Here is a 25,917-nt window from a genome sequence, read left to right as displayed (position 1 = left end):
GTTAAAGGCACATATTGCTAAGAGAGTTTTACTTTTATAAGGTCATATGGTTTTTACTATGTTTAAACAACCTTCATTTCTAAATGGAACACAGAATTATATCTAGGTCACTCGAATTTTACTCCATGCTTTTTGTTGGCTGCCACACCTTGGGGAAAAAAAGAGATAAAAATTAATGACTGTCTAGTTGAATTTCTTGTAGTACATTACTGTTTGTTACATATATCAACAGTAGTTCAAGGTGGCACTTTAAATTAATTGCATCTTCATTAGGAAAAATAAAAAGCATAAGACTGTGAAGAAACACTTAAATGGTAAGATGACATTATAGTCTTCCAATATTATATCAGTTACATAAGCAGCGTGTTAAATGATTTATGCACGTTATTTAATACTAACGACAACTGTATAACGCGTAGATATTATTCCCAATTAACAGATAGGAAAATTGAGAATTGGAGACACTGAATAACTTGAACAGGACCACCAGGCCAGTATGTGGCCGGATCAGATTTTAGACCTTGAGAAACTAGTCATTCAAGCTAACTGGAGGTCCTAGGGCAGAAGGCCGGGGCGGCCCGCTACTAATTGTTAAAGTTTAATTCAGTTTATCCTAGAGACAGCCCTTGCCCCGAGACAGGGACCGCCTAGCGGCCCTGTTTAAAGTCACAGTAGACTTAGGCCCCGCCTCTCCGCCGGGCGCGCGTACTTCCTCCTGCCGCCGTTCGACATCTCTTCGCCCCGCTCCGCCCCTGCTCGGTTGCCTTCGCAGCCGCCTTCACTCGCTTGCGACCACGTCGCCCCGAGTGACGTCACGGGCCTCGGCTCTTTTCATTGGTCCATTTCAATAGTCGCGGGATACTTGAACTGCATGAACAGCCGCCGCTCCGGCGGGCTGCTCGCTTCGTTTCGGGGGCGTCCTTGGCCCTCCACGCCCGGCAGTGCCTGCCTCCGCCTTTCGCAACCTCCTCGGTCCTACACGATCCCGAGCGGGCCAGCGGGCGGGCAGGCTGGCCCGAGCTGCGGCGGGCGGGTACGGCTGGAGTGTACCTAGGCTGGTCGGCGGGACGCAGTGCACGCTGCTTGGCGCCGCAGGCTGATCCCGCCTCGCCCCCGGGAGCAGTGATGTTGGGCAGCTCCGCGCCCGGGCCTGCGGCCCGCGAGGCAGGCTCGGCGCTGTTAACATTGCAGCAGACGGCGCTCCAGGAGGACCAGGAGAACCAGGAGAACATCAACCCCGAGAAGGCGGCGCCCACCCAGCAGCCCCGGACCCGCGCTGGGCTGGCGGTACTGAAGGCCGGGAACTCGCGGGGACCAGCGCCGCAGCAGAGGCCTAAGACGCGACGGGTAAAGCAGTGAGCCGTATCTGCAGGAGGGTGGACCGAGCGGGAGTTTTGCATGGGTTTAGCCGGCAGAGGAGAGTGGCGAGAAACCATCCCCTGGCCTTTTCGCGGAAGGCCAGGACCTGGAGTCCCTTGATCCCTGGTTCTCTGGAGTGTAGGATGCCACATTACTCCCATTAGTTTCTCCCATTACTCTCCCTGCCAGCACAATGCGTTTGTGCTGCCTGTCCGCTCTCCTCCACTGGGAGTATTTTTCTATAGATAACGAAGTCAAACCAAGCCCTACAACATGAGTATGGTCTTTGCCCGCCTCCACGTCTTTCTCTGCTTTTAAGCCCCAGGCGCTGCTCGGACTTCCTTCATCCTCCCCATATGGTTAAGAGATTACCTCTGCTTTAGGAAAGGGTATAAAAAATACTTTGCTTTTGGTCAATTCCGCCATCTTACCGAATTTGCTCTGTTGCTCCACCCTGGGGCGAAAGAGGTAAACCACTTTTTTGCCATCTCTCCTAAATTTGGCATTTTTCGGCCTGCCACTCCGCCCATCTCGTGGCCTTGATGAGTTTTGCCTAATTCCACTTAGTGTGACTCTAAAACTCTTGCAGGAATGCCTGTGACAAATTGGAACATCCCTTCTTTCTCCGACTACTCAAATTTCCTTGTCTGGATTTTCCCCCCTAAAGTTTAATTTTCCTGATAGAGCTATTGGGAGTAAATGCAGTATAAGGGGATGAAAGCAGAACAAAATTCCACTTAATAAGCTCAAAGCCAGTTATTTATTTTTTAGGTTGCACCTCTTAAGGATCTTCCTGTAAATGATGAGCATGTCACCGTTCCTGCCTGGAAAGCAAACAGCCAGCAGCCTTCGTTTACCATTCACGTGGATGCAGCAGAGGAAGAGACTCAGAAGAGGCCAGCTGAATCTAAAAAACCAGAAGGTGAAGATGTCTTGGCTTTTAACTCAGCTGTTACTTTACCAGGACCAAGAAAACCACTGGTACCTCTTGATTACCCAATGGATGGTAGTTTTGGTAAGTTTTAAAGAAAATTTGTTATCAAATCAATGTAATCATAATTACTGAATAGACTGGATTAATGAAATTTTGCTTTTCAGAACATTATCTTACCTGATCCTTAACTACATTATGAGTTAGGTTTAATGTAACAAGTTTAGAAAGGGTGTGACTTATCTCAGGCCTCACAGCTAATGCAAGACCTAGTGACCTACAAAAGGATCCTAATCCCCTGCTCCTTCTGGTACACGGGTAATTACATCAATTTCATTAGATCTCAGACTTATTTTAATCTGACCCTGGAAATGTTTGCTTGATTGGGAGAATATATTTCAGTTGTATTCTTAAGACTCACTTTGTACATACCATTCTCAAATAGAGTGTTATTTGAGAATGCAGCTTTAAATATTGAGATAGCCAACATCTCTTCCACCTTTAAAACTGTTTCTGTAAAATCAGTCTAAGTGATTGTCTGTTACCAGAGAGGGACACTGTCCTCCTGTGAGTCAGAGTAGCTGCTATAGACAACTCTGACTACAGTTTGTGCTGCTTCTTTACCATCAGGCTATCGAGTCACTGGACAGCTCACTAAATTCAATCTCAGCTTTAGTTCTATGGATGAGAGGTGTAGCAGGGAAGTCCTATGGAAATAAAATAATTGGTGTACTTTTATTTAAAATCTGCAATAAATTTTAACCTCAAACCTTGAAGTAAAAAGAATAATGGATGATATTTTTTGCCTTCAAAGATAATTTAAATTTACCAAAAAAGAATCACCCGTTGATTTTAGTGTTAATGTGTTTGAACTGCCCATAACAAATCTGAGTTTCTCTTTAGCGCACTTGTTAGCCCTACTTCTAGTTATTGCCTGGATTGTGCTTTGAATAGGTTAGACTTAGGGGTCTGCAAACTCTCTTATGACAAATCCTAGATATCTCAAAACTTGGATTTTAACTTTGTCCTAGCAAAACCAGTGTACTGTCATGGGAGATGAATGATACTCCAACATAATACCTGCTCCTCAAACTCATTTTCCTGTTAATGGTTTGTCAGTACTTTTTCTTGTTAATTAAAATCATTCCAAAAGTAAGTGGACATAGGTACTAAAATCAGAGTTAAATCTTCTATGTACTTTGTCATAACAAGCTCTTTTAGTTGGATGAAATAAACACATTGGTAGTTTGGGACTCCTTACAAGGGCAATCACTTTTAGCTCTTAAATTAAGTTGAAAATGAAAAGTGAACTTCACTGTACTTTTGAATTCTCCCAGAGTCACCACATACTATGGATATGTCAATTGTATTGGAAGATGAAAAGCCAGTGAGTGTTAATGAAGTACCAGACTACCATGAGGACATTCACACATACCTTAGGGAAATGGAGGTAAAGACTCTCTGAATCTACTTTTTATACTATTTGTTCACTGTGGTGAAAGGAAATTAAGAGGATAATGTTTTTAAGTTTTTTAACTGCCAGTGAATTACTCTAATGCTATACTTAAGTTTCTAGCATATAGGCAGCATCTGTTAATGGTAAAATAATCTAACTGCAGTTTTAACACTATACTAAGTAACCTTCTCAACAGGTTAAATGTAAGCCTAAAGTGGGTTACATGAAGAAACAGCCAGACATTACTAACAGTATGAGGGCTATCCTCGTGGACTGGTTAGTTGAAGTAGGAGAAGAATATAAACTACAGAATGAGACCCTGCATTTGGCTGTGAACTACATTGATAGGTTTCTTTCATCAATGTCTGTGTTGAGAGGAAAACTTCAGCTTGTGGGCACTGCTGCTATGCTGTTAGCCTCGTAAGTACAACTTGGTTTGTTGGGTTAAAAGTGATTAGTAGTATTTCTGTGCAGGGAAGAAATTGTGATCTTTTAAAGTGTGACATTTTAACATACTATACAAGGCAGGGAGTCAGCAACTACTTTAGGGATGGTGGAGTGGATGAAACTTTTTAAATTTAGTACATTAATTTTCCTAGATCTGGATTTCAGGGCACCTTGAATGAACCTACAGACTGGTGACATTTTAATACACCAGGACTAGGTTACAGAGTGGTTCCTTCCACTTTAAAGTACTTTCTGGTATATAAGCAAAATCTTTTCTCCATTAAGACATGAAAACTAAAATGTAAATTATTTATTTTTCTAAGGAAATTTCCTACATTTTCAGTTACTTGGTGAACTCTGGCATTGTTCCCATCTTGGGAAGTCAGTCTCTCACTTATTTCCTTTGAAGTGGGAGAAATATTTGGGGCTTTTAATTAGCATTTACGTAGTCTTGGCTAGAAATGGTCAAGTATCAGTGGAAACAGGCAACTGGTTTTGCATTCGTTCCATTTATTCTGCTTAAGGGATTTCAAGTCGGGATAAACAAGCTTGCTTTTCTTATAAAAGGACTGATTACTTAAAACTCCTTTCATTGTAGAAAGTTTGAAGAAATATACCCCCCAGAAGTAGCAGAATTTGTATACATTACAGATGACACTTATACCAAGAAACAAGTTCTGAGAATGGAGCACCTAGTTTTGAAAGTCCTTGCTTTTGACTTAGCTGCACCAACAATAAATCAGTTTCTTACCCAGTACTTTCTGCACCAGCAGTCTGCAAACTGCAAAGTTGAAAGTTTAGCAATGGTAAGTTCTTTTCATTTTGTTGAATGAAGATTCTAAGGTCACAATTAGGGGCAAGCTCTAGTTTCATTATACAGCCTTGGTCAAGGGATTTAGTATTCTGGGGACAGGTTAGTGCTGCAGTATGAAAGAAAGCCTATCATCATTGGCAAAAGAAAACATAAATGGAGAAAGCACTAGGAATAGTGGTATGAGGATGAAGTCTTGGGAAATGGTAGCCAGCAGGGTTGTTTTTAAAGCTATTAAAGGAGGAAAAATACAGGATGAGAATGAAGCAAAACACGGTAGTGGATATATTTAAAGATGTGGCGATGGTTGCTACAGAGCCAGTCTTAAAGACAGCAAAATATTCGGTCAGAAGGTAAGGATTTGAGGTTTGAATTCCAGAGCTCTTATGATCATAAAGCTTATTTACTTTTTCATTCCAGTTTTTGGGAGAGTTAAGTTTGATAGATGCTGACCCATATCTAAAGTATTTGCCATCAGTTATCGCCGCAGCGGCCTTCCATTTAGCACTCTACACTGTCACGGGACAAAGCTGGGTATGTATGACGACGTCCTCACACATCCACCTTGTGCTGTAAATGCTTGTGCCAGATAGGTTAAATAACTGTCCTATACAACTGACAGTTGTCTAGATGTACTGAACTGGAAGAGCTATTCAACCACCTACACTGTTTGAAGCGTTTTGTCTTACCTGTTTAATAGCATCTGTTAGGTAGAAAGCTTGCTTACTATTAATACTTGGATTTGAAAGGTGTGCTTAAAGAATTCAGGCCATAAGACTTGCTGCTGGCAAGGAAAATAGTAAAAATTGATCGAAGTTAGCAAACAGAGCTTGAGAAAACTGGAAGATGTTAGTTGGAGATGTTAGGACTGAAGTTTAACAAAACTCGAGCTTAATGCCAACTACTAACTTGTATTCAGTGTCTGTTACTAAAACCAAAACTCAGTGGTTCCGTCCTCCCTCCTGCAGCCTGAATCATTAGTACAAAAGACTGGATATACGCTGGAAACTCTAAAGCCTTGTCTCATGGACCTTCACCAGACCTACCTCAGAGCTCCGCGGCATGCACAACAGTCAATAAGAGAAAAGTACAAAAACTCAAAGTAAGAATTAACAGCAGTAGATACCAAAGAAGCTTGCTTTTCCAGGCTATCGTACGGTTCAGAGATCCTTGACATTTTAACTTTATTTAAGGGATTCACAAATCAGGCACAGCCTCCTTAAGCAACTGTTCTCTTAGCAGCCATGTGTTTTGAGCTTCTGTCCTGTATTTGAGGGAGAAGAGGGGAGAGGAACGGGGGGCATGCATGCAAGTGTTGGGGACCAGACTATGGTTTTATAACCATTAATTCAAGTAGACAGAAATAGCATTTGTGAGTTCCTAGTATATGTTTCATTCCATAATCTGTTTCACCCAATGAATGTTTACTAAAAATGGATTTTTTTTTTCCCTGCTTACAGGTATCATGGTGTTTCTCTCCTCAACCCACCAGAGACACTAAATGTGTAACAGTGAAAGACTGCCTTTGTTTTCTAGGATGTAAATCACTCAAAGTATATGGTGTACAGATTTTATCTTAGGTTTTAATTTTACAATCATTTCTGAATACAGAAGTTATGGTCAAGTACAAATTATGGTATCTATTACTTTTTAAATGGTTTTAATTTGTATATCTTTTGTACATGTAACTATCTTAGATATTTGGCTAATTTTAAGTGGTTTTTGTTAAAGTATTAATGATGCCAGCTGTCAGGATAATAAGAAATAAATTGATTTGGAAAATTTGGTTTGTAAGTCAAATTTAATTTGAGGTAAAAATTTGACTTCAGGATTTCACTCAAAAATTAATTTGGTTTATTAAAGCATGGGGACTGGGAAGGCTTCTCCTTCCAACACACAGGTGATGACATTCACCTCCGTAAGGAACTGGGCCAACTGTCTGACTTGGGCATAATCTAAGAAGACTCTTTCAGGTCTTTGTACACACTATGAAAATGCTTTTTCATTCATCAACTTTTACTACATTTGACCTACCAAAGTGACAGTTATTTAAAACCTGTTTTAAAGAGTTCTCCAGACGTTTATTTTAAAGCATAATGTAAAAAACTGTATAAAGAACTAGATTCTATAATGGGTTTGTGAATAATACCCAAGGTTGTTAGCACTGAATAAATACCTTTTTAATAGTTATATACAAATATACAACTATGTGAACTTTAATTAGCAGCTCTCTTCTTTTTTCTCTTTTTCACTGGCTTTTTACTTGGTGCTCTTACTTGTATTGCACTGATGGTCTGTGTTCTGTGAACAAAGTAAATTAACAAGTTTTAACAGTACTGGTACTAGGAGCTTACTTTTGCCAACTGTGACAGAAGAATACTGTAACCTTGAAAGGCATCCAAGCAGTTTTACAGACCCAATTCTATAAATCTCAGGTTGAAGAAACCCAGAGAGCAAGCTTCTAAAAAGTCTTGAGTATATGTATACATTTGAAATAAACCAGAAATTTGTTACCTTATTTTCTTCGGATTCTTATCTGGTTCTAAAATGATCATTTCTTCTTCTTCACTGTCTGAGAGCACTATAGGGGCATCTTTTAAGAAAATGTTAAGAAAGGAATATAAGTTTCAGATAGAGAGCCCAAACAGCATTTTGGGTGGAGGCTTACAGATGTACTATTTGGTTCTTCCCTTCCCTGAGGTTATTCCTTGGAGCTCTGAAAAACCTTGTGTGTGCTTCTTTAATAGAATTAAAGTGAGGGGGATGATTCTACATACAGGTGTGTGTGTGTGTGTGTGTGTGTGTGTGTGTATATACACACACACACTATACACACACACATAGAGCATCTTATAGAACCAATTTGGAAACAAGTCAATATGCCAACTGAATTCCTTGTGCTACTCTTTGAATTTGTTAATTTTGAAGATCTAGATTTTAAATTTCTCCCTACTATAAACAACACTAGAAGGAAAAATACCTAGAAGCAGAATTACTAGGTCAAAAGGCATATACCTTCCACAAGACATTTTTGCCAGATCCCTCCAGAAACGTTTCAATTTACACTCCAAGAATAGTATATTAACCCATTTTCCTATACACCCTTGCCAATGTGTTCCTGGCCGTTTGTATTTGAGAATGCATATACAAATAGGAACAGAAACAAAAAATAGGCAGAAGAACAGAAATGTCTGTTTCTATTCTTTTGCCCATTTTCCCCATGAGACTTATTACATTAATTCTTTATATTTAAATAGAGTTTTCAATTACTTTCTCCCTATTAGAAAAATTTCACAAATATATAAAGGCATATGGAGTTTAAAAAAAAAAAAGTAACATCTATCAATAAATAGTCCCTGTGTTTAAGCAGCTTATGTTGGTGTAAATATATAGTAAATACATGGAACGAGGTCTGGAAGAATAATACTAAATAGAAGTAACCACTGGGGAAGCTGAATAAGGGTCCCAATTAATGGGGATTTTTTTTTTTTTTTGCCTTACAAAAAACCCCAGCATGTTCTCAGTAATACTTACAGGCAATATTCTCCTTCCTTGAAGGCAGGCAGGTATATGCATTACACACCGAAACAGTATCACCTTCACTATTTTCTCAGCCAGATTTAGTAGCTGCATCCTTTAGTTCTCCACCAACCTACTTCCTAGATCCTTCCTTGTTTGATTTATTAAAATTTAGAATTCAGTTCTTCACACAAGCCACATTTCACTGCTCAGTAGCTACATGTGGCTAGTGGCTACTATGCTGGACAGTGTAGACACAACATTTCTAACACTGCAGAAAGTTCTGTGGATGGCACTACTCTAATATATGTTATGATATTGCCTTTTTATGTTTGAGTCTAGAAACTATACAAAGAAAAAACAGCACACAGGAATGAGATTTTAGGAAACTCATCCCCTTAAAACTGGCCTGGATAAGATACAAAAAAAGAAAAAAAAAAAAACTTTAAAATAAAAAATGCCACTCCCTTCACATACCAAAGAATACCACTATTCCTCAAAGATAAGCATATTCTTGCAGTTAGCCTCAACAGTTTAGTTGAAATTTAAATTACAAAATATTTAGCCCCTCTAAAAAAGTAACTGCTAATATAAAAATAAGATTCCTAAAATAGGGATATATATATATATATATATATATTACATATAGCCATAAAGTATCACATACCTTGGCTTCCAATATTAGAGACTTCTCCCGTGTCCATTTTTATACTATCAAGAATGATAGCTTCATCACTGCCACCTTCATCTTCGTCTTCCTTCTCAGAGTCTTCAAGATCACCCCAGGAGTTTTCTATTCCCTCTCCAATTTGGGCGGTTCCAGGAGTCCACAGCACAGGTTTCGAAACACTTAGCAAGTTAAGAAAACTGAATAACAAAAATACTGCTATTTGATGCAGTGCAGAAAAAGATTAGAATGAAAGTTTTCTTCCTTTAAGATTGATTGAAGTGTGCCTCAAATTATTAGGAAAAAATTTACTAATAGCTATACTATGGATGGCTGAACAGTGAAGAAGAAATAGTGTATAACTCAGGTTAAGATTTTATGGACACAATGGGTGAGAAATATCAAGAGACACACTCGCTCTGAACATTTTAGTTGCAGTAATAAATCTGGTGAATGAACTTCAGGAACAATGTGGGGACTTCCCTGGTGGCGCAGTGGTTAAGAATCCGCCTGCCAATGCAGGGGGACATGGGTTTCAGCCCTGGTCCGGGAAGATGCCGCATGCTGCAGAGCAACTAAGCCCGTGCACCACAACTACTGAGCCTGCGCTCTAGAGCCCGCGAGCCACAGCTACTGAAGCCCGAGCGCCTAGAGCCCGTGATCCGCAGCAAGAGAAGCCACCGCAATAAGAAGCCCGTGCACCACAACGGAGAGTAGCCCCTGCTCGCCACAACTAGAGAAAGCCCGCGTGCAGCAACGAAGACCCAACACAGCCAAAAATAAATACATAAGTAAATAAATTTATTAAAAAATAAAAGAACAATGTGTAATGTATAGTGTCTGACCATGCCAGTGAGATTAGAGAACAGTTTTCCAAAGGAAAATGAAATGCTGTAAATTGGTTCTTAAAATAAGAGAATTTTCTGGTTTTGGTAGGATAGCTGAAGAGAAGGTAGATGTTACACCATCAATTTAATATGACTCATCACTATCTTGTCTTATATCTTAAATGTTTTTTTCTAACAAAGTACAGTGTTTCAGAAAACAAATTTCCGTATGCACACGCTTCACATAGCCCTAATAATGCCCAAAGTGTTATGAATCTTCTTGTTTTTACCAAAAACACCCAGTAAAGATACACTTCTGAAGGAGGTTCAGCTTCAGAGATGATTTCTTCTGCTTTCTCCTCTACATCGGAGGTATCAACAGGGGCCTTTTCCATTCTAAATGCTGTGATCTTTTGATTTGCTATAGATTCTGCAAAGCCAAACTTTCCACCTTCTTTCCTGTGTGGGTTTTTTTGGGGAGTTGTGGGGGAATGGGGAATGAGAGGTGGGAGAGAAGACAGGAAGGGAAAAAAAAGTTAACTATTTTATCCTTTTGATAGATGAGAAATATTGGATGAGAAACTATTTGACTAACTTAACCCCACCAATTTATTATGCCTATCAAGTGAGATAATAAAAAGTTACTATAATTAACCATTTATTAAACCGTGTGCCAAGCATGTGCTATGTACTTAAAGCATATTATTCTCCAATCCTCAAACCAGCCCCACCAGGTAGGCATTAACCTCCCATATTACAGAAGACACTGAAGTGCTGAGACATAGCTGTTGCTTAATGTCACACAGTAAGAAGAGATGGGAACCAACCCCAGTTTGTATTCTTTCTGTTAACAGGAGCTACTGGATTCTTTTTTTCCTAAGAAAATGTTAACTTTTTAAACGAAAAATATTATGTGGCTTTTTAATACAGATTATGTGTAAACTGGAATACAATAAATAGTTCAATCAACTTTCAAAAAACATTTAGTATATTCAACTGAGATGAACAGATAAGGAAAGACTGAGTGTAAAAACTCTATAGTTATGCTTGTGCGAGAAAAATCCTCAACAGAAAAATCTATAACAAGACCATTCAGTTCTAAAAAAATCAAACTTACCTAACTTTCTGGTCGTTCTCCAAAGCTTTCTGTATTAGCTCTGTAATTTCTGCTACCTTCACACCAGCTATTTTACTACATCTCAAAACCTATTTATAAAAGTGAACTCTGTTATTTAAAGACAACAAATCAAATAGCTTTCTCTAACAAAACTAAAAACATGAGATTAGTTTTTCTACCTTTGCAATTTAAGCCTTACTTTTTTTTTCAAATATGAAAATAATACACTGTAAACACAAATTAAGGCAAGATGTGAGAGCTATTTTTAAATGTTAAGGGAACTGACCCAAAAACTTTTCTATGACAATGTAGAAGATACCACTGAAGAGGCCACAGATACACTAATTTCCTTTCTGTGAGTGATCCATAGCTCTGGTCAAGACAGGGCTGCATGGTGTCCCCCGGAAAGCTTGTATAAAGCAAAGATTCCCAGGCCTCAGGGACCTAATGGATCAGAATCGCTGGAAATAGGGATCTGGCAGTGGTCATGATGCTGGTAATAATGACAATGATGATAACAGAAACTAACATTTACTGCACACTTAATTTATGCTATACAGTACAATATATCCATATCTATCCTTATATTCTCCTAACAAGAAGGTGTTGACATTAAGATTATTTACTATTTTACAGATAAAGAGATTGAAGCACAAAAATATGAAACCATCTGCCAAAGGTCAGTTAGTATAAGGAAGAGCTGGAGTTCCAATTAAGTAGTCTCTGTGCTCCTAACCAGCTGCACCATATGGTACATGGCAATCTATTTTCTAAAAGTCCCCATGTGAATCTTATATGTAGCTGGATTTGAGAACTTCTGCTCACTGTACCCAAATTCCAAAAGTAAAACTATCTTTTTACATAATTTCTACTTTCTGACACTTTAAAGAAAAATAGGGATATACGGACTTCCCTGGTGGTGCAGTGGTTAAGAATCTGCCTGCCAATGCAGGGGACACAGGTTGGATCCCAGTTCCGGGAAGATACCACGTGCCGCGGAGCAACTAAGCCCGTGTGCCACAACTACTGAGCCTGCGCTCTAGAGCCCGGTGCCACAACTACTGAAGCCCGCGCACCTAGAGCCCATGCTCTGAAACAAGAGAAGCCACCACAATGAGAAGCCCGCACACCGCAATGAAGAGTAGCCCCTGCTCACCGCAACTAGAGAAAAGCCCACTCGCAGCACCGAAGACCCAACGCGGGGAAGGGGAAGGGGAAGGAAGGGGAAGGGGAGGGGGAAAGGATATAAATCTCTTTCCTCACTGGAAGGAAAAGAGTATTCCTCCATCTAGAGGGGTAGACTCTGGAGGGCCATCCACGGGAGAAGCCAGGGAGGAAGGAGGGTACCTTGTAGCCACAAGTCAACAGACAGTACTGAAACCAGATTCTAACAGATCCGAGAATCGATCATTGAAAATATCTGTTGGATTTTAGTTAAAAAACACGAAAAAGCTTCTAAAAAGAAGAGACCTATCTTTAATGGAACATTAATCAAATCAAAGCACTGACTTGGTCTTTTAGCAGCATTATCCCACCACTGGATTGGATGGTACAAATCTCTCGATGCTTATTCATGGCAATCACCAGCAAGCCATCCATTACACGTTCTTCTCGTTCATTGGGATCCACCAATAAATATGTTCTGAAATGAATGTTAAACGGACCTGAACAAATCTGATGCTGAGTGCTTGTCAATTTTAAGCTAATGGATATTTTTAAAAGATAGCATTATAATAAGGTCAACACAGTGTAGGTCTGAGCCTATGAATTTGAGTCACTTTAATGTGAAAAGAGACAACAGAATTATTATAACATTAATTTGGTTAATTTTAAAGTTTCTCTAATATCCTGTACTTTGAAATTCTTCCAGGTTCTGCTAATGGCTCATTACAAAAAAACACTGCCTATTTCTACAGTGTCCAATGTTAGCCTCTAATCACGTGTGGTTACTGAGCCGTTGAAATGTGGCTAGTCCAAACTAAGATGTACTGTTAGTATAAAATACTGGATTTCAAAGACTTAGTAGAAATAAAAGAATGTGAAATATCTCAAGAATAATTTTTAAGATATTGATTACATATTAAAATATTTTAGATATATCAAGTAAAATAAAATATCAAAACTAATTTTACCTGTTTCTTTTTACCGTTTTAATGTGGCTACTAAAATTACATATATGGTTCATGTCATAATTCTACAGGACAGTGCTGGTCTATTTCCCTCTAATAAAATTCTATACTACAGTGACTGAAAGATGAAAGCTTTTCTCTAGTTCTTAGTCATAAAATTGCTAAAATATTTATACCTCTCTTTGTTTCTAAAGAGATTTAAGGCTCAAGCTTTCATTTAAAGGCACCTTACATGGACCTAAGATTCCAGGTTTTCTGTTGTAGAAGGAATTAGCAGTGAGTTGTGAAGAAACTGCTGGAGAGCTGAAGGAAAACAAGATTTTTTTTTCTCATTTGTGAACCATTCCGCCTTGTAACCTGCTCCTATCCTACAACTATTCCATATAATATGCTCCTCAAATATATTCCAAAGTCCTCTTGCATTAATCCACAGTCATTCTCAGCCTACTTTCCAAAATTAGAGCCTAACATCTGTACACCTCTAGGAAAGATACGCTACCATGCTGTGGTAAACTCATAAACGTATAAGTATGCCATGAAAAGGAAAACGTGAAGTCTCTTCATTAAAGGAGAATTTGTCACTTCTACTGAGAAAGCTCTCAGTTCTGAGCATTTGTCAAGTAATGCTCTTAACAGAGAAAGAAAAGAACTATAAGGCGCTCTAATATTAAACAAGGGGTTTGTTCGTTTGCCTACGGCACATTTGAATGGAACAAAAAAGCTCCTAGCTGCATTTATAATTTCAGCCCATGACCAGGGTGAGACTTACCCTTGCTGGAAGAAGGCAAAACTGACACAAATGGGCATATGGTGGATGCTCAATGGCACAGGATCACGCTCCTCAAGTGTATACTGTTTGAAAATGAAAGTTTCAATAATTACACTAACTTATAAACAGACAAAAAATCATCTTGTACATCAAATGTTAAAATAAAAAATGAAATCCCTTTAATCTTCAGTGAGTACCTAAATAACTTCTTTTGCAACTACCTGTTTGACTTAGCCATTCATCTTCCTTAAAACTTTATGTATTTGTCAAAAAGCTCTGTTGAGGTATAATTTACATAACATAAAATCCACTAATTGTTAGTAAATAATTCACTTTTTAGTAAATATATAGTGAAGTAACTATCACCACAATTCAGTTTTTAAAACATTCTCATTACTCCCCCAAATTCCCTTAAGTGTGTTTGCAGTTGATTATCACTCCCACTCCCAGCCCAAAGCAACCACTGATCTATCAATACTTTATCTCTATAAATCTGCCTTTTCTGGGCATTCCATGTAAGTGGAATCAAACAATTTTCAGTCTTTTGCATCTGCCTCCTTTCAACTCAGCATGTTCCATCCACCTTGAAGTATACATCACACCGGTAGTTTGGTCCTTTTTACTGCTGAATAGTATTCCACTGCGTGGATATACCACACTTTGTTTTTCCATTCACTAGTTGATGAACATTTGGCTAATTTTCAGTTTTTGGCTATAATGAATAATGCTGCTATGAACATTCACATAAAAGTCTTTGAGTGAATGTATACTTTCATTCTCCTTGAGTACATTTTTAGATATAGAATTGCTAGGCTGTATAAGTTTACACTTAACTTTTTAAGAAACTGCCAAACTCTTCCAACATGGCTGTAACACTTTACCACCAGCAATATCTCTACAGTATTTTTTAATCAATGTCTTTTTTGTCTACTCATCACTCTATACTTTCTTTTTTACTTCCATATACCACCTCCCCTCTCTAAAGGGACACGTCTCTATTGTTAATAAAACTTTGTCTACACCTCTAAGTCTTTCAAGAGTCTGCTCCAGTCTAATTCCTAAAAACAGCATCATGAATGACATCTTAGAGAATCTCGGCATCTGATGTTTCCTTTTATAACTTCAGGAATCAAATTATCACCACAGTGCACTTTCATTATTCTAGCATGTAATTTATATAAATTGAAATTGGCATACTCTGCACAAAAGAAAGGACAATGTAAATAGTATAGGTCCATAGTTTTCAAAATGTGGTCCTTATACCAGCACCATCAGTATCACCTGGGAACTCTGTCAGAAGTACAAACTCATACATCCTATCCCCATTCTACTCTGAGGATGGAGACTAGCAATATGTTTTAACAGTCTTTCCAGGTGTTTCTGATGGGTTTTTGCCACACAGTAAGAACAAGCATCTCACTGTGAAAATACTGAGAATTATGATTTTTCACACATGCCCCCTAAGCATAAACCAACCACTTTATCTAATGCTCAATCCAAAGAAGTCATCGAGTTCTATTCTAAAAAAACCAGGATAGGGTACGCTTTCATTGACAAAACTTTAATACAGGAGATTTAAGAGATTTCAAAGGTAACTGTGACCATATTTTTTGCCTTGGGAACAAATTTTAGAACATACTTAATTGCCATTTACAACAAGACTTCATTAGAAACAAGCTGTCTGCACAGCAAGGATATTCATTCATTCATAAGGAGCCTGGCTCACATCATGGGAGCTTACCAGTGTTACTTCATCTCCCTGGACAGAGACGTCAGGCCTTCGGAAGTGACATAAGGCTACAATTGCAGCAATGCTGGCAGCATCAATAATGTTTCCATCATGATTTAACAAATGTAGGTCCACGCGTATTTGCCAAACCTGAATGTGAATTCGAAACAAAAATAAATCCTAAAGAGTCACAACCAGAGGTTATTTACAAGGAAAGGGAACACTGCGTGCAAGTTTTTCTCTTGCTGTTAAAACATGCAGTTATTCCTTCTATTGTATCAATAAAAATACATTTAGAAAATGTCAAGCCAGACCAACACCTGAAATACCAATAGTTTACCTTTCTATGAGTCATTTGAAAACAGTAAAATATATACTGTAAATACACAGAACCACTCTACATTTAGTACTAAGATTCCCCTAACTCCAAGCTTAATGATATTTTTATTGTGTCTCCTAACTTAAAAACCTCAAACTCTTAGGTTTTACTTGACAATATTTATGATAACCTTACAAGTAATGCAAATAGTATTATATTCAAGTATGGAATGTGGAAAGGCCAAGTGACTTCTATGGAGTCAAAAAGATGGTTAAAATACCCTAAATCAAGAATAAAGTTCTAATATCATCAAGTAGCACAATATATTGAGAGTAATATTTCCAATGTCAGACTACCAATGACTCACTATGCAGCCCTGTGTAAGTCAATAAACCTATCCAAATGAAGGATTTAATCAGTTCTTCAGCTCTTCATCCATAAAAAAGGAAAACATTACCTGCTTCTATCAACTCACTTAAATAACATAAGAAAATAAATGAAAATATGTGAAAAACCACAAGTTCTTTGAATAAGAAATTTGTATACAAATCCAAGTTGCTATTTTCACCAATTTTTTTGTCCCTCCAAAGAGAGATGACACAAAGTTCTATGGGTAGCACTCAGGAATATGTGAAGTGAAGTGAACTAGAATAAAACTGAATTAATTGAAGCTCTGAGAATGAAAGTATAGATACAGGGATCCATGAATCAACAATACTCATCCCAAGATTAAGCATTTTGGGCATATTCCCCACCTTTTCACCAGCAACAACACAGAGAGATTCAGTGTCTATACACTTCGAATTTCTGAGACATCTTTCCAAGAGGCGATTCAACTTCACCAAGAGATCTGACTGCCTATGAAAACAGGAATGGGCTAATGTCATGAAATATAACACCAGGCAGTAAAACAACAGCTCACCCCTGTTAGGCTCTCCTCTGGCTAAAGCAGCTTAAGAAAAAGATTTAAATACCTGCCAGGTTCAAAAGCTGGGGCAGCCATCTGAGAGAGTTCAAGGTTAAAAAAAAGAATACCTTCTGTTGCCCTATTGAGTTTTGGAGAAACAAGTTCACAGGAAACCTGTCCAAGAACTCTGCAAAGATAAAGTACAAATCTGTTAATTAAATGTATTTCCTTTCCAATTAAAAAAAAAAAGGAAATCTAAAAATTAAGTTTCAGTCTTACAGTACGTTGAGTAATAACATGTTCAGTATGATATATCATTAAAGGTTGAAGTTACCTACAAAGTACAGTAGTAGAATACATACAGAAATAAAACACATATTGGCATAACCAAAGAGATGACAGGGAAAAAAAAATCTCTTATTACAATATTTACTATGCCACAGATTTTTAAGAGTCAATGACCATTTCTTCTCTTTTCTAAAACAAATATTTAGTGATACAAGATGGCATGCAAACTTGAGACGTCCTAAGAGTTTTCTTACGGCATGGTTCACCAACATTATCTGACCAATATCCTCACAACTTCCAAATGAATATTAAAAATCTAATTCTCATGTCACTCAGGAAAAGGAGGAAAGTAGGCCCTACTTAATGACAACAAATGCAAGGAACAAATTCAGTGCAATCACTGCTGGCTGTATATATGATTCACAGAGATCAGAAAGAACTATGTGATACTCATGTGACAGAAAACATATTCATGATTAAAAATGTAAAGTGTGACTATAAACCCAAAGTCTTGCATTAAAGACAACATATTTATTTCGGGCAGCTAAACAAAGTACTGTCCAGACTTATCTGCTCTGTAAACTGAGTCAATCAAGTTCTTTTAAATTCCTCCCTATTGAGCTTATACCTAATTTGAATACTTTGTTACCTTGTTTTTCCAAGTTCCACAATGCAGCACCCATAATCTGTTCCAAATGAGATCTTGATGTTCCTATAATCATAGGTTTGTCTGCCATCCAGCCGCTGTAAGCACAACATTCCTTTATTCCTAATACAAATATTGATTACTCTGTGCTAGGCAGTCCTTGGGCTAAGCACTTGGAGATAAGTGTGATCCTGACCACTCCACGTAGGAGAGTGGAAACTAGGTGCCCGAGCACTGACAGTCGCTGGGGTGACCTGAGCCTTGAAAAGACCCCACCGGAGCCAAATAAATATTGGGGCCTTGGGGGAACCCACCGGCCGCTCCCCCAGGGGCTCCCGGGGCCTGAGAGAGCTAGGTCTGTGCGCCCAGGCCGGAAGGCTGCGGGCCGCCGCGCTACCCGAGCGCTCACGCAGCGCCAAATGCCCGGTTTACCTTTTTCTCTTCGATGGCGCGGAGTAGAAACCGGCGCTCGCAGTTTGAGAGTGGCGTCTCCTTCATACTGTCGGGTCAGGGGACGCACAGGCACTGGAACGCGTCGGGAGAAGACACCCTGCACCTCTTCACGCGCACCCTGCTCGTACCTCGGCGCAGGAGATTGACGTCATCAAAGCGCGGCAGCTGAAGCTGGGAAAGCAAAGGCTGGGGGACCGCCGCTAGTGCGCAGGCTCAAAGCAAGGTTGGACCAGCCGGAGCTGGCTGGAGAAGCGAGAGGAGGCGAAGTTCTGAACGGAAAGATCTGTTTCTTTTCTTATAAAGTGTAGGGGAGAAAAGGACCCCGAAATAACCACCAGTGATACAAATTAATATCAGTAGAGCAACTCTCACACTTCACTCTATCCTCAGTTCTAGCGGAGTAGGCTAGACAGGTATTATTGCTATTTTACAGATGAGGAAGTTGAGATTTGGCCACTAAAATGCTGTAGAGGCAGAGTTTCAGCAGATTCATTGGAGAAACACTGGAATGAGCCGGCGTAAGTGGAGTGGAGGGGAGAGAAGAAAGTTGAGATGGTGAGCTGGGGTATTTTTACGGGCTGACGGTGAAACCTCGGAGGACCTGAAAAATTGATAAGAATTGATAGGATTAGCAATTTGTACCTACGCGCTGGCTGAAACAAAATGTGTTGTTTATTTCTTACAGCCTCTCCAGTTATTTTAAGGCGATAAGCTTATTTTTATAGGCGTAGAGGAACTTTAGTGTGTTCGTGCTGCCAGTCACTCGGCTCTTTGCGAGAGGCAGAATCAAGTAGTACAGATGTTCCTCCACTTACCGTGGGGTTATGTCCAGATAAAGCCATGTAAGTGGAAAATACATTACTACACCTAACCTAGGAACATAATGGCTTAGCCTAGCCTGCCTTAAACTTGCTCAGAGCACTTACATTAGCCAACAGTTGGGCAAAGTCATCTAATTGGGCAAAGTCATCTAACACAAAGCCTATTTTTCTTATAAAGTGTTGAATATCTTGTGTGATTTACTGAATACTGTACTGAAAGTGAAGAGCAGAATAGTTGTATGGGTACAGAACGGTTGTAAGTGTACCGGTTGTTTACCAGGTGGCTAACTGGGAGCTGTGGTTACTACCACTGTTGAGCATAAAGAGAGAGTATCGTACTGCATATACATAGCCCCGGGAAAAGATCAAAATTCAGAATTCGAAATGTGTTTTCTACTGAATGCATATCGCTTTCAAGCCATTGAAAAATTGAAAGGAGAACTGTTATACGTGCAGGACCCTGTGTAGTTAAAAGCAGGAACTGACTTCAAACTACCCAGGCTCAAATTCTGACTCTGCCCTGTGCTTGTTCTGTGACCTTGGCCAATGTAGCCTATATGCTTCACTTTACTCATCTACAAAATAGCAATGATAAATCTATTATGAGAGATAAAAATGAGTTAGTACATGTAAAATGCTTAGAACAATGCCTGGCTTGGAGTCAGGCACTAGTTCAGTGTTCACATATTATTTTGTTTCATTTGCTTCAGAGTGATAGGCAATGTAACTCCTACACAGGCTGCATCTCGCTTCTGTCTCCTCTCAAGCGTTTTTTCCTACCAGTGATCATTATACCACTTGTAATCTGTGTACTCAGTAAATTACATATACTACTTGTGAGGGCCTCCCATGTCCCAAGAATAATTCAAGTGCTGGATAAACAGGGTGGACAAGCTCCTGATCCGAAAGGAATGTATGTCCTCTTTGGAGGAGACAAACAATTAAAACCTACACAATTAAATAAAACAATTTAACATACTAAATACTATCAGTATTTGAGGATGAGGAGGCTATTTTAATCGGGCTAATTGCAGGAAGAGGTCACTTTGTAGAGGTGCCATTTGAGTTAAGTAAATCCTTCATGATGAGAAGGATCAGCCAGAATATCATCTGCAGGAGAAGAAAAGTCTTTCAAGCAGAAGGAGCCACATGAGCCAAGACTGAGGTTGGATGAGCTTGACATGGTCCGCAGACAGGAATCGTGAAGAAGGAGGGAAGTGGACAGACCCTATATCCACACGCTCAGACAGCCGATTGATTTTCAAAAGGCGCAAGGGGATTACAAGGTATAGGCCGTTTAAGTTCTTAAACAACACAATTCATGTTTATAGTATAGTTTCGTAACAGAACTCCTGGCTGTTAATTTTATCATTTAAATCTTTGGGTTATTTTAGTGGGCTTTTGATAATTTCTCTTTCCCGTCAGAAAGGAAACAGGACTTTGTTGAAATAGTCTGTCCTTTCCTGAGAAACAGCTTGGTGGTGGAAAAAAAAATGGACTTTGGCTTCAGATAAACTTCAGATCAAGTGGACTGTAGGTGAATTAAATAATCCTGAGCTTTGGCTTTTGTGTATTTAGGTTGGAAATAATTACTTTGTGTTAAATGGTCTGAAGGAAAGCATCAAACACCATGTTTTGGACATAATAACAATTCAAATTGTTAGTTTCCTTCTGCTTTTGATTTGGCAAGGCTTCCCGTGAAACTGTCCAAATATGCCATGTCTGATTGCTGTTCTGAGATTACTGTTTGATTACCTTGTCCCGGTCACCTTCCACTTTTATACAATTTCCACCATCCCTTCCTACTTTTACTATTATATTATTGTAATTTTAGCACTACAGCATTTGCCTTTTATTGGAGTTAATCCAAAGGTGTATAACCCATTTCCACTCACATCTACATACCATCATAAAATATATTTACTTCATATCCTTGTTTTTAGTAAGAAACTTTTGAGACACCTGAGGGACATTTGTTTCATGCTTACAGGGGAGTTTTTTTTTTTTTTTTAATTTGAGGAGAGGTTCAGATAATGTGCATTCTGCTCTTTAAAAAGAATAAGTTTGAGTAGTATATTGACCTAGATGATCTGTCTAAATATAACCTGGTTTTCAACAAGATATTTGATATCTTCTCTCCTCTTTATTGGACATCTGTTGCTTTGTCTGACCAGCACCCTTCTATTTCTTGGAGACATGCCCTTTCCTGACCCTATGTGATTCTGTTAATGTTAATAGCGGCATGGCTGTGATCAGGCCCTGCTAATTGTGGAACCCCATCCCTGTCTTCTCATTGACCGTTGACCCAGGTAGGACCAAAAAAGTTCCTCCATCAGTCTTGACATGTGAACTCTGGGAGAGAGTAGGTCTTTCCTTCTCTAGGATTATAAACATTAAGGACCATGAAAGTCTAGAACTATGTGGGGCCATCTTGCCACCACATGGAGAGAACCTGTTTGAAGATGAAGATGAAGTCAGACAGAACTGAGAAATAAGAGAGAGAGAGAAGTAGATCCTTTACATAGAAATAGCTTGCACCAAATTCTTGGACTTCCCAGTGATGAGCCAATACATTTGAGTTGGTCTTTTGGTAAGTGTGTCCAAAAGAATACTGACTAAATACACTTCTATTAGAAGTGTATGAAGAGTGACTTCCCTGGCGGTCCAATGGTTAAGACTCCACGCTTCTACTACAGGGGACATGGGTTTGATCCCTGGTCAGGGAACTAAGATCCCACATTCCTTGTGGTACAGCCAAAAAAAAAAAAAAAAGTGTATGAAGAGACATGTTGTAGAGCACCTTGTGAATAAGTGGATGAATGACCTATTTCACAGCACATCTGTTGAAAGAAATTAATGGACAGATCACTAAATAAACAAATGGAAGCTTACATTTTATTTACTATATAATATGTCTGCCATGCAATTTGTCTATATAGAAATTGGTTTTCCAGAAATTATCCTGGAAAGAAATAATGCAAAATGTTAAGACGATTATTTATGGGTAGTGGGATTCTGGGAAAATTTTTTTCCTTTTGAAGTTTTTTTCTTTATGAATTTCCCAAATCTTCTGTAAGGCATATGAATAGCTTTTATGATCAGAAAGAGTTAAGAAAAGAAAAAAAACTTACGTTTTCCTTTTCATGTTCTGACACATTTAACTATTTCTTTATTTAGAGGAATTTTGGCATTCAAACATTTTTTTTTTTTTGGTTGTGTTGGGTCTTCGTTTCTGTGCGAGGGCTTTCTCTAGTTGCGGCAAGTGGGGGCCACTCTTCATCACGGTGCGCGGGCCTCTCACTATCGCGGCCTCTCTTGTTGCGGAGCACAGGCTCCAGACGCGCAGGCTCAGCAGTTGTGGCTCACGGGCCCAGCCGCTCCGCGGCATGTGGGATCTTCCCAGACCAGGGCTCGAACCCGTGTCCGCTGCATTGGCAGGCAGATTCTCAACCACTGCGCCACCAGGGAAGCCCCAAACATTTTATCAGAGACATTTGTTGTTGTTTTTCAAGACTCAATCTGGAAACCACATAGTCAATATCTGAAAAGATTTTATGCATTGACAAATGCTGTGGTCTGAATGTTTGTGTCTCCCCAAATTCATATGTTGAAATCCTAACCCCCAAAGTTGATGGTGGTTCAAGGTTGGAGCCTTTGGGAGGTGAGGGTGGAGCCCTCCTGAATGGGATTAGTGCCCCTATAAAAGAGATCCCACAGAGCTCCCTGGCCCCTTCCACCACATGAGGATACTACAAGAAGTCTGTGACTTGAAGGAGAGCCATCACCCAACCACGCTGGCACCCTGATCTCAGGCTTCCAGCCTCCAGAACTCTGAAAAATAAATTTCTATTGTTTATGAGCCACGCAGTCTGCAGTATTTTGATTATAGCAGCCTGAATGGACTGAGACAACAACAACTGAACACTAATAAGTCAGATGTAGTGTATATTTTGCTTCCATATTTTTTCATTCATATAATAAATAAAAACCCTTAGCTTATCAAGTTCAGCTCTAGTTTCCACTGAATAGTTGAAAGAGCTTCCCCTTTCATTCTTATCAGTCACTATGCTCAGGAACCTATATATGATCTCTCCTATTATTATTAAGTTTTTCTATATGTTGAGAGGAATAAAAAATTATCAGTCTTCAACTTATCATAAATACAACAAAATAAGGGGGAAGAGAAGCAGGGGACATGTTGATTTCTGCTGCATACTGATTGTTGTAGTATGTGGGTAATCCTGGACACAAAGAAAATTATGCATATGGCTCTGTCTCAGGCACGTGACTGAATTTCTTTGACTTATTTTCATCTGTAAAAAGAAGATTCATACTCATTGATAAAAATCTATAGGAAATTATGTGGTTTGGTGTCTAAACAATAAATACAAACCAGAAGTTCTGTGCCAGTTAGATTTCTACAAACAAAATCATATCTGAAATAGAATTAGAAATAATAAAATAATAAAAGTAGAATATATTATTGTGGGCTAAACTCGTAACTCAAATAACTGTTATGGGAATAGTCCCCCCCTACACCCCTGCCCCAAAGAAGCCCTTGTCCTAATTCCAGGAACCTGTAAATATGTTACCTTGTAAGGCAAAAGTTATTTTGCAGTTGTGATAAATTGGGCATTTCAAGATGAGATTATCTAGGTGGGTCCAACGTAATCACAAGGGTGCTTATAAGAGGGATGTGGGCAAGGGAGAGACAACAGAAGCAGGGGTCAGTGAGGAGAGAAGTTGCTATACTTCTGGCTTTGAAGATTAAGGAGGGCCTGCAAATCAAGGAATATGGGCAGCCACTAGAAGCTGGAAGATGCAAGAAAATGGATTCTCCCCTAGAGCCTCCAAAATGAACGTAGCCTTAGGGATACATTTTAGACTTCTGACCTCTAGAACTGTAAGATGTAAGATAATAAATTTATGTTGCTTTGAGCCACTAAGTTTGTAATAATTTGTTACAGCAGCAATAGGAAACTAATACAGATTGCCAGATAAAATACAGAATGCTAAGTTACAATTGAATTTCAGATAAACAATAAATAGCTTTTTTTTTTTTTTAGTATAAGCATGTCCAATTCATCCCAAATATTGCATAGGACATACTTATACTAAAAAATTTGTTTGTTTATCCGAAATTCAAATGTAACTGGGCATCCTATATTTTTAAACTAAATCGGGCAACCCTAAATTATTATAATTTGCCTTATTTATTCATGTATGTATTAATTTCTATCTCTAGTTTTATATACCAAGTTTTCTTTTAAAGGAAGATGCTTGTGTTCATCACAAACTATATTGTTGTGGGGAGTTATGGTATTCATGAAGCTATTTTTACCTGAAAATTTCTCACTGCAGTGTGAAGATATGTAGTTGAAAATATTGGGTGGCAAAGGCTCTTTTTTGTATGTTAGAAGGAACTTCCTCTTTGCCACAATAGGAAAGTCTATAGATAACATCTATAGATAATTTTAAAGCTATAAGGGGCCAGAAAGGTCAGGGCTAGTACAGGGCTTGCAGGTGATACGACGTCAGGGTCCAGGTAGATTATAAATGAGTGAAGCTGGTTAGTTTAGGACTATAGGAAGTGATGGGGACTGTGGTGACCTACACAGCACATGCCCTGTTTAAACGGATCAAAATATTGTTAAAACTCTCTGAGAGCGAAACAAAACATAGACTGCTAGTTTGCTTAGGCCCTCTCTCATAGTCTCCATCACCCCAACCTATCCAAATAAGTTCTTATTCTAAGTAAACACAGTGTGCTTGCCAAGCAGATGCAGCCTTCTGAGAAGTTCCTCAGTCCCTTTCAGCCAGATTGCTGGTCCCAAGCTCCTCCTTTGTAAGTTCCAGAATGTCTACTGAGAAGATTTCATCTTTAAAAACCATCAAAATTCTTGCAACTTTTAAATGTGATCCACTGACCAGTAGCATCAGCATCACCAGGGTGCCAGTTGAAAATCCAGATTCTCAGGTCTCATTCCAGACTTACTGAATCAGAAACTTTGCAGAAGAGGCCCTGCAGTCTGTTTTAACAACCTCTCCAGGTGATTCCTACATGCACTAAAGTTAGAGAAGCCCTGATCTAAATTTCTTAGAGAAAGAGGTATACCTGGTCTTGTGCATAGCCCTGGGATTCCCAGTCTGTTTTGTGCAAAATATACTTGCAGGTGTCATCCACTCCCCTTTCCCCAGGGGCTGCTGCTAACTGAGGGCTTACAGATTTCAGGAGTGAGTAGAGGCAGAAGAGGAATTATGGACCTCCTACTATGTGCTAGGCAGTGTGATTGGTGCCAGCAAAGTTATGCCTTCCACACAGTGATTTCCAACTTGCTCTTTACTCATTTTGCAGAAGGAGAACTTTCAGTTACAGTCTAAACCTGAGCTATATTTTAGCAGCATGGATTTTAAAAACTTAATAGACATTTTTCAGAGCACCGCAAAATCGAGTGGAAAATACAGAGTTCCTAAATATCTCTCCCCCCACCCCCAAAATACATACACCTTCCCCCACCATCAACATCCCCCATCAGTGTGCTATATGTGTTACAACTGACGAATCTACAATGACACATGATTATTACCCAAAGCCCATAGTTTACATTATGGTTCACTCTTGATGTTGTACATTTTGTGGGTTTTGAAGAATGTATAATGACATATATCCACTATGACTGTATCATGCAAAATAGTTTCACTGCCCTAAAAATTACCTGTGC

The 25,917-nt window shown here is 39.1% G+C and overlaps 2 protein-coding genes across 4 annotated transcripts; one reads left to right on the top strand and one right to left on the bottom strand.

The window, feature by feature from the left end:
* Positions 1–27: 27 nt before the first annotated feature.
* CCNA2 (cyclin A2) lies at positions 28–6,678 on the top strand. The gene is made up of 8 exons (XM_059923531.1): positions 28–1,347; positions 2,131–2,374; positions 3,628–3,740; positions 3,943–4,166; positions 4,792–4,999; positions 5,425–5,538; positions 5,973–6,106; positions 6,465–6,678. The coding sequence occupies exons 1-8, from the start codon at positions 1,126–1,128 to the stop codon at positions 6,511–6,513; spliced, it is 1,308 nt and encodes a 435-aa protein (XP_059779514.1). The 5' UTR covers positions 28–1,125; the 3' UTR covers positions 6,514–6,678.
* EXOSC9 (exosome component 9) lies at positions 2,101–18,501 on the bottom strand. Of its 3 annotated transcripts, none has more exons than XM_059923529.1 (13): positions 18,354–18,501; positions 17,925–18,019; positions 17,055–17,174; positions 16,836–16,938; positions 15,774–15,911; positions 14,033–14,115; positions 12,644–12,776; positions 11,135–11,223; positions 10,330–10,476; positions 9,191–9,372; positions 7,519–7,597; positions 7,181–7,305; positions 2,101–2,266 (listed from the first exon to the last, which is right to left on the bottom strand). In XM_059923529.1, exons 1-12 carry the CDS (start codon positions 18,417–18,419, stop codon positions 7,221–7,223), a joined length of 1,320 nt encoding a protein of 439 aa, XP_059779512.1. In that variant the 5' UTR covers positions 18,420–18,501; the 3' UTR covers positions 2,101–2,266; positions 7,181–7,220. The 3 variants fall into 3 exon arrangements, with proteins under 3 accessions (XP_059779512.1, XP_059779513.1, XP_059779511.1); XM_059923530.1 differs by lacking the exon at positions 2,101–2,266 and adding an exon at positions 4,684–5,785; XM_059923528.1 differs by lacking the exon at positions 2,101–2,266 and having other exon boundaries at positions 7,160–7,305.
* Between the last annotated feature and the right edge of the window lie 7,416 nt (positions 18,502–25,917).

The sequence above is a fragment of the Balaenoptera ricei genome, chromosome 5 (assembly GCF_028023285.1).
Source record: "Balaenoptera ricei isolate mBalRic1 chromosome 5, mBalRic1.hap2, whole genome shotgun sequence".
Lineage (NCBI taxonomy): Eukaryota > Metazoa > Chordata > Mammalia > Artiodactyla > Balaenopteridae > Balaenoptera > Balaenoptera ricei.
Note: the sequence above shows the minus strand (reverse complement) of the source record. Positions and strands in the feature narration are given on the sequence as shown.

Bases quoted from the DNA above. Each gene is read 5' to 3' on its own strand.
- CCNA2 (XM_059923531.1), top strand. From the start codon at position 1,126: ATGTTGGGCAGCTCCGCGCCCGGGCCTGCGGCCCGCGAGGCAGGCTCG. The intron at 4,167-4,791 runs GTAAGTACAACT...CTTTCATTGTAG, and splicing joins GCTGCTATGCTGTTAGCCTC to AAAGTTTGAAGAAATATACC. The intron at 6,107-6,464 runs GTAAGAATTAAC...CCCTGCTTACAG, and splicing joins GAAAAGTACAAAAACTCAAA to GTATCATGGTGTTTCTCTCC.
- EXOSC9 (XM_059923529.1), bottom strand. From the start codon at position 18,419: ATGAAGGAGACGCCACTCTCAAACTGCGAGCGCCGGTTTCTACTCCGC. The intron at 17,175-17,924 runs GTAACAAAGTAT...TTATCTTTGCAG, and splicing joins GTGGAACTTGGAAAAACAAG to AGTTCTTGGACAGGTTTCCT. The intron at 7,306-7,518 runs GTAACAAATTTC...CTTTGTTCACAG, and splicing joins AAGAATCCGAAGAAAATAAG to AACACAGACCATCAGTGCAA.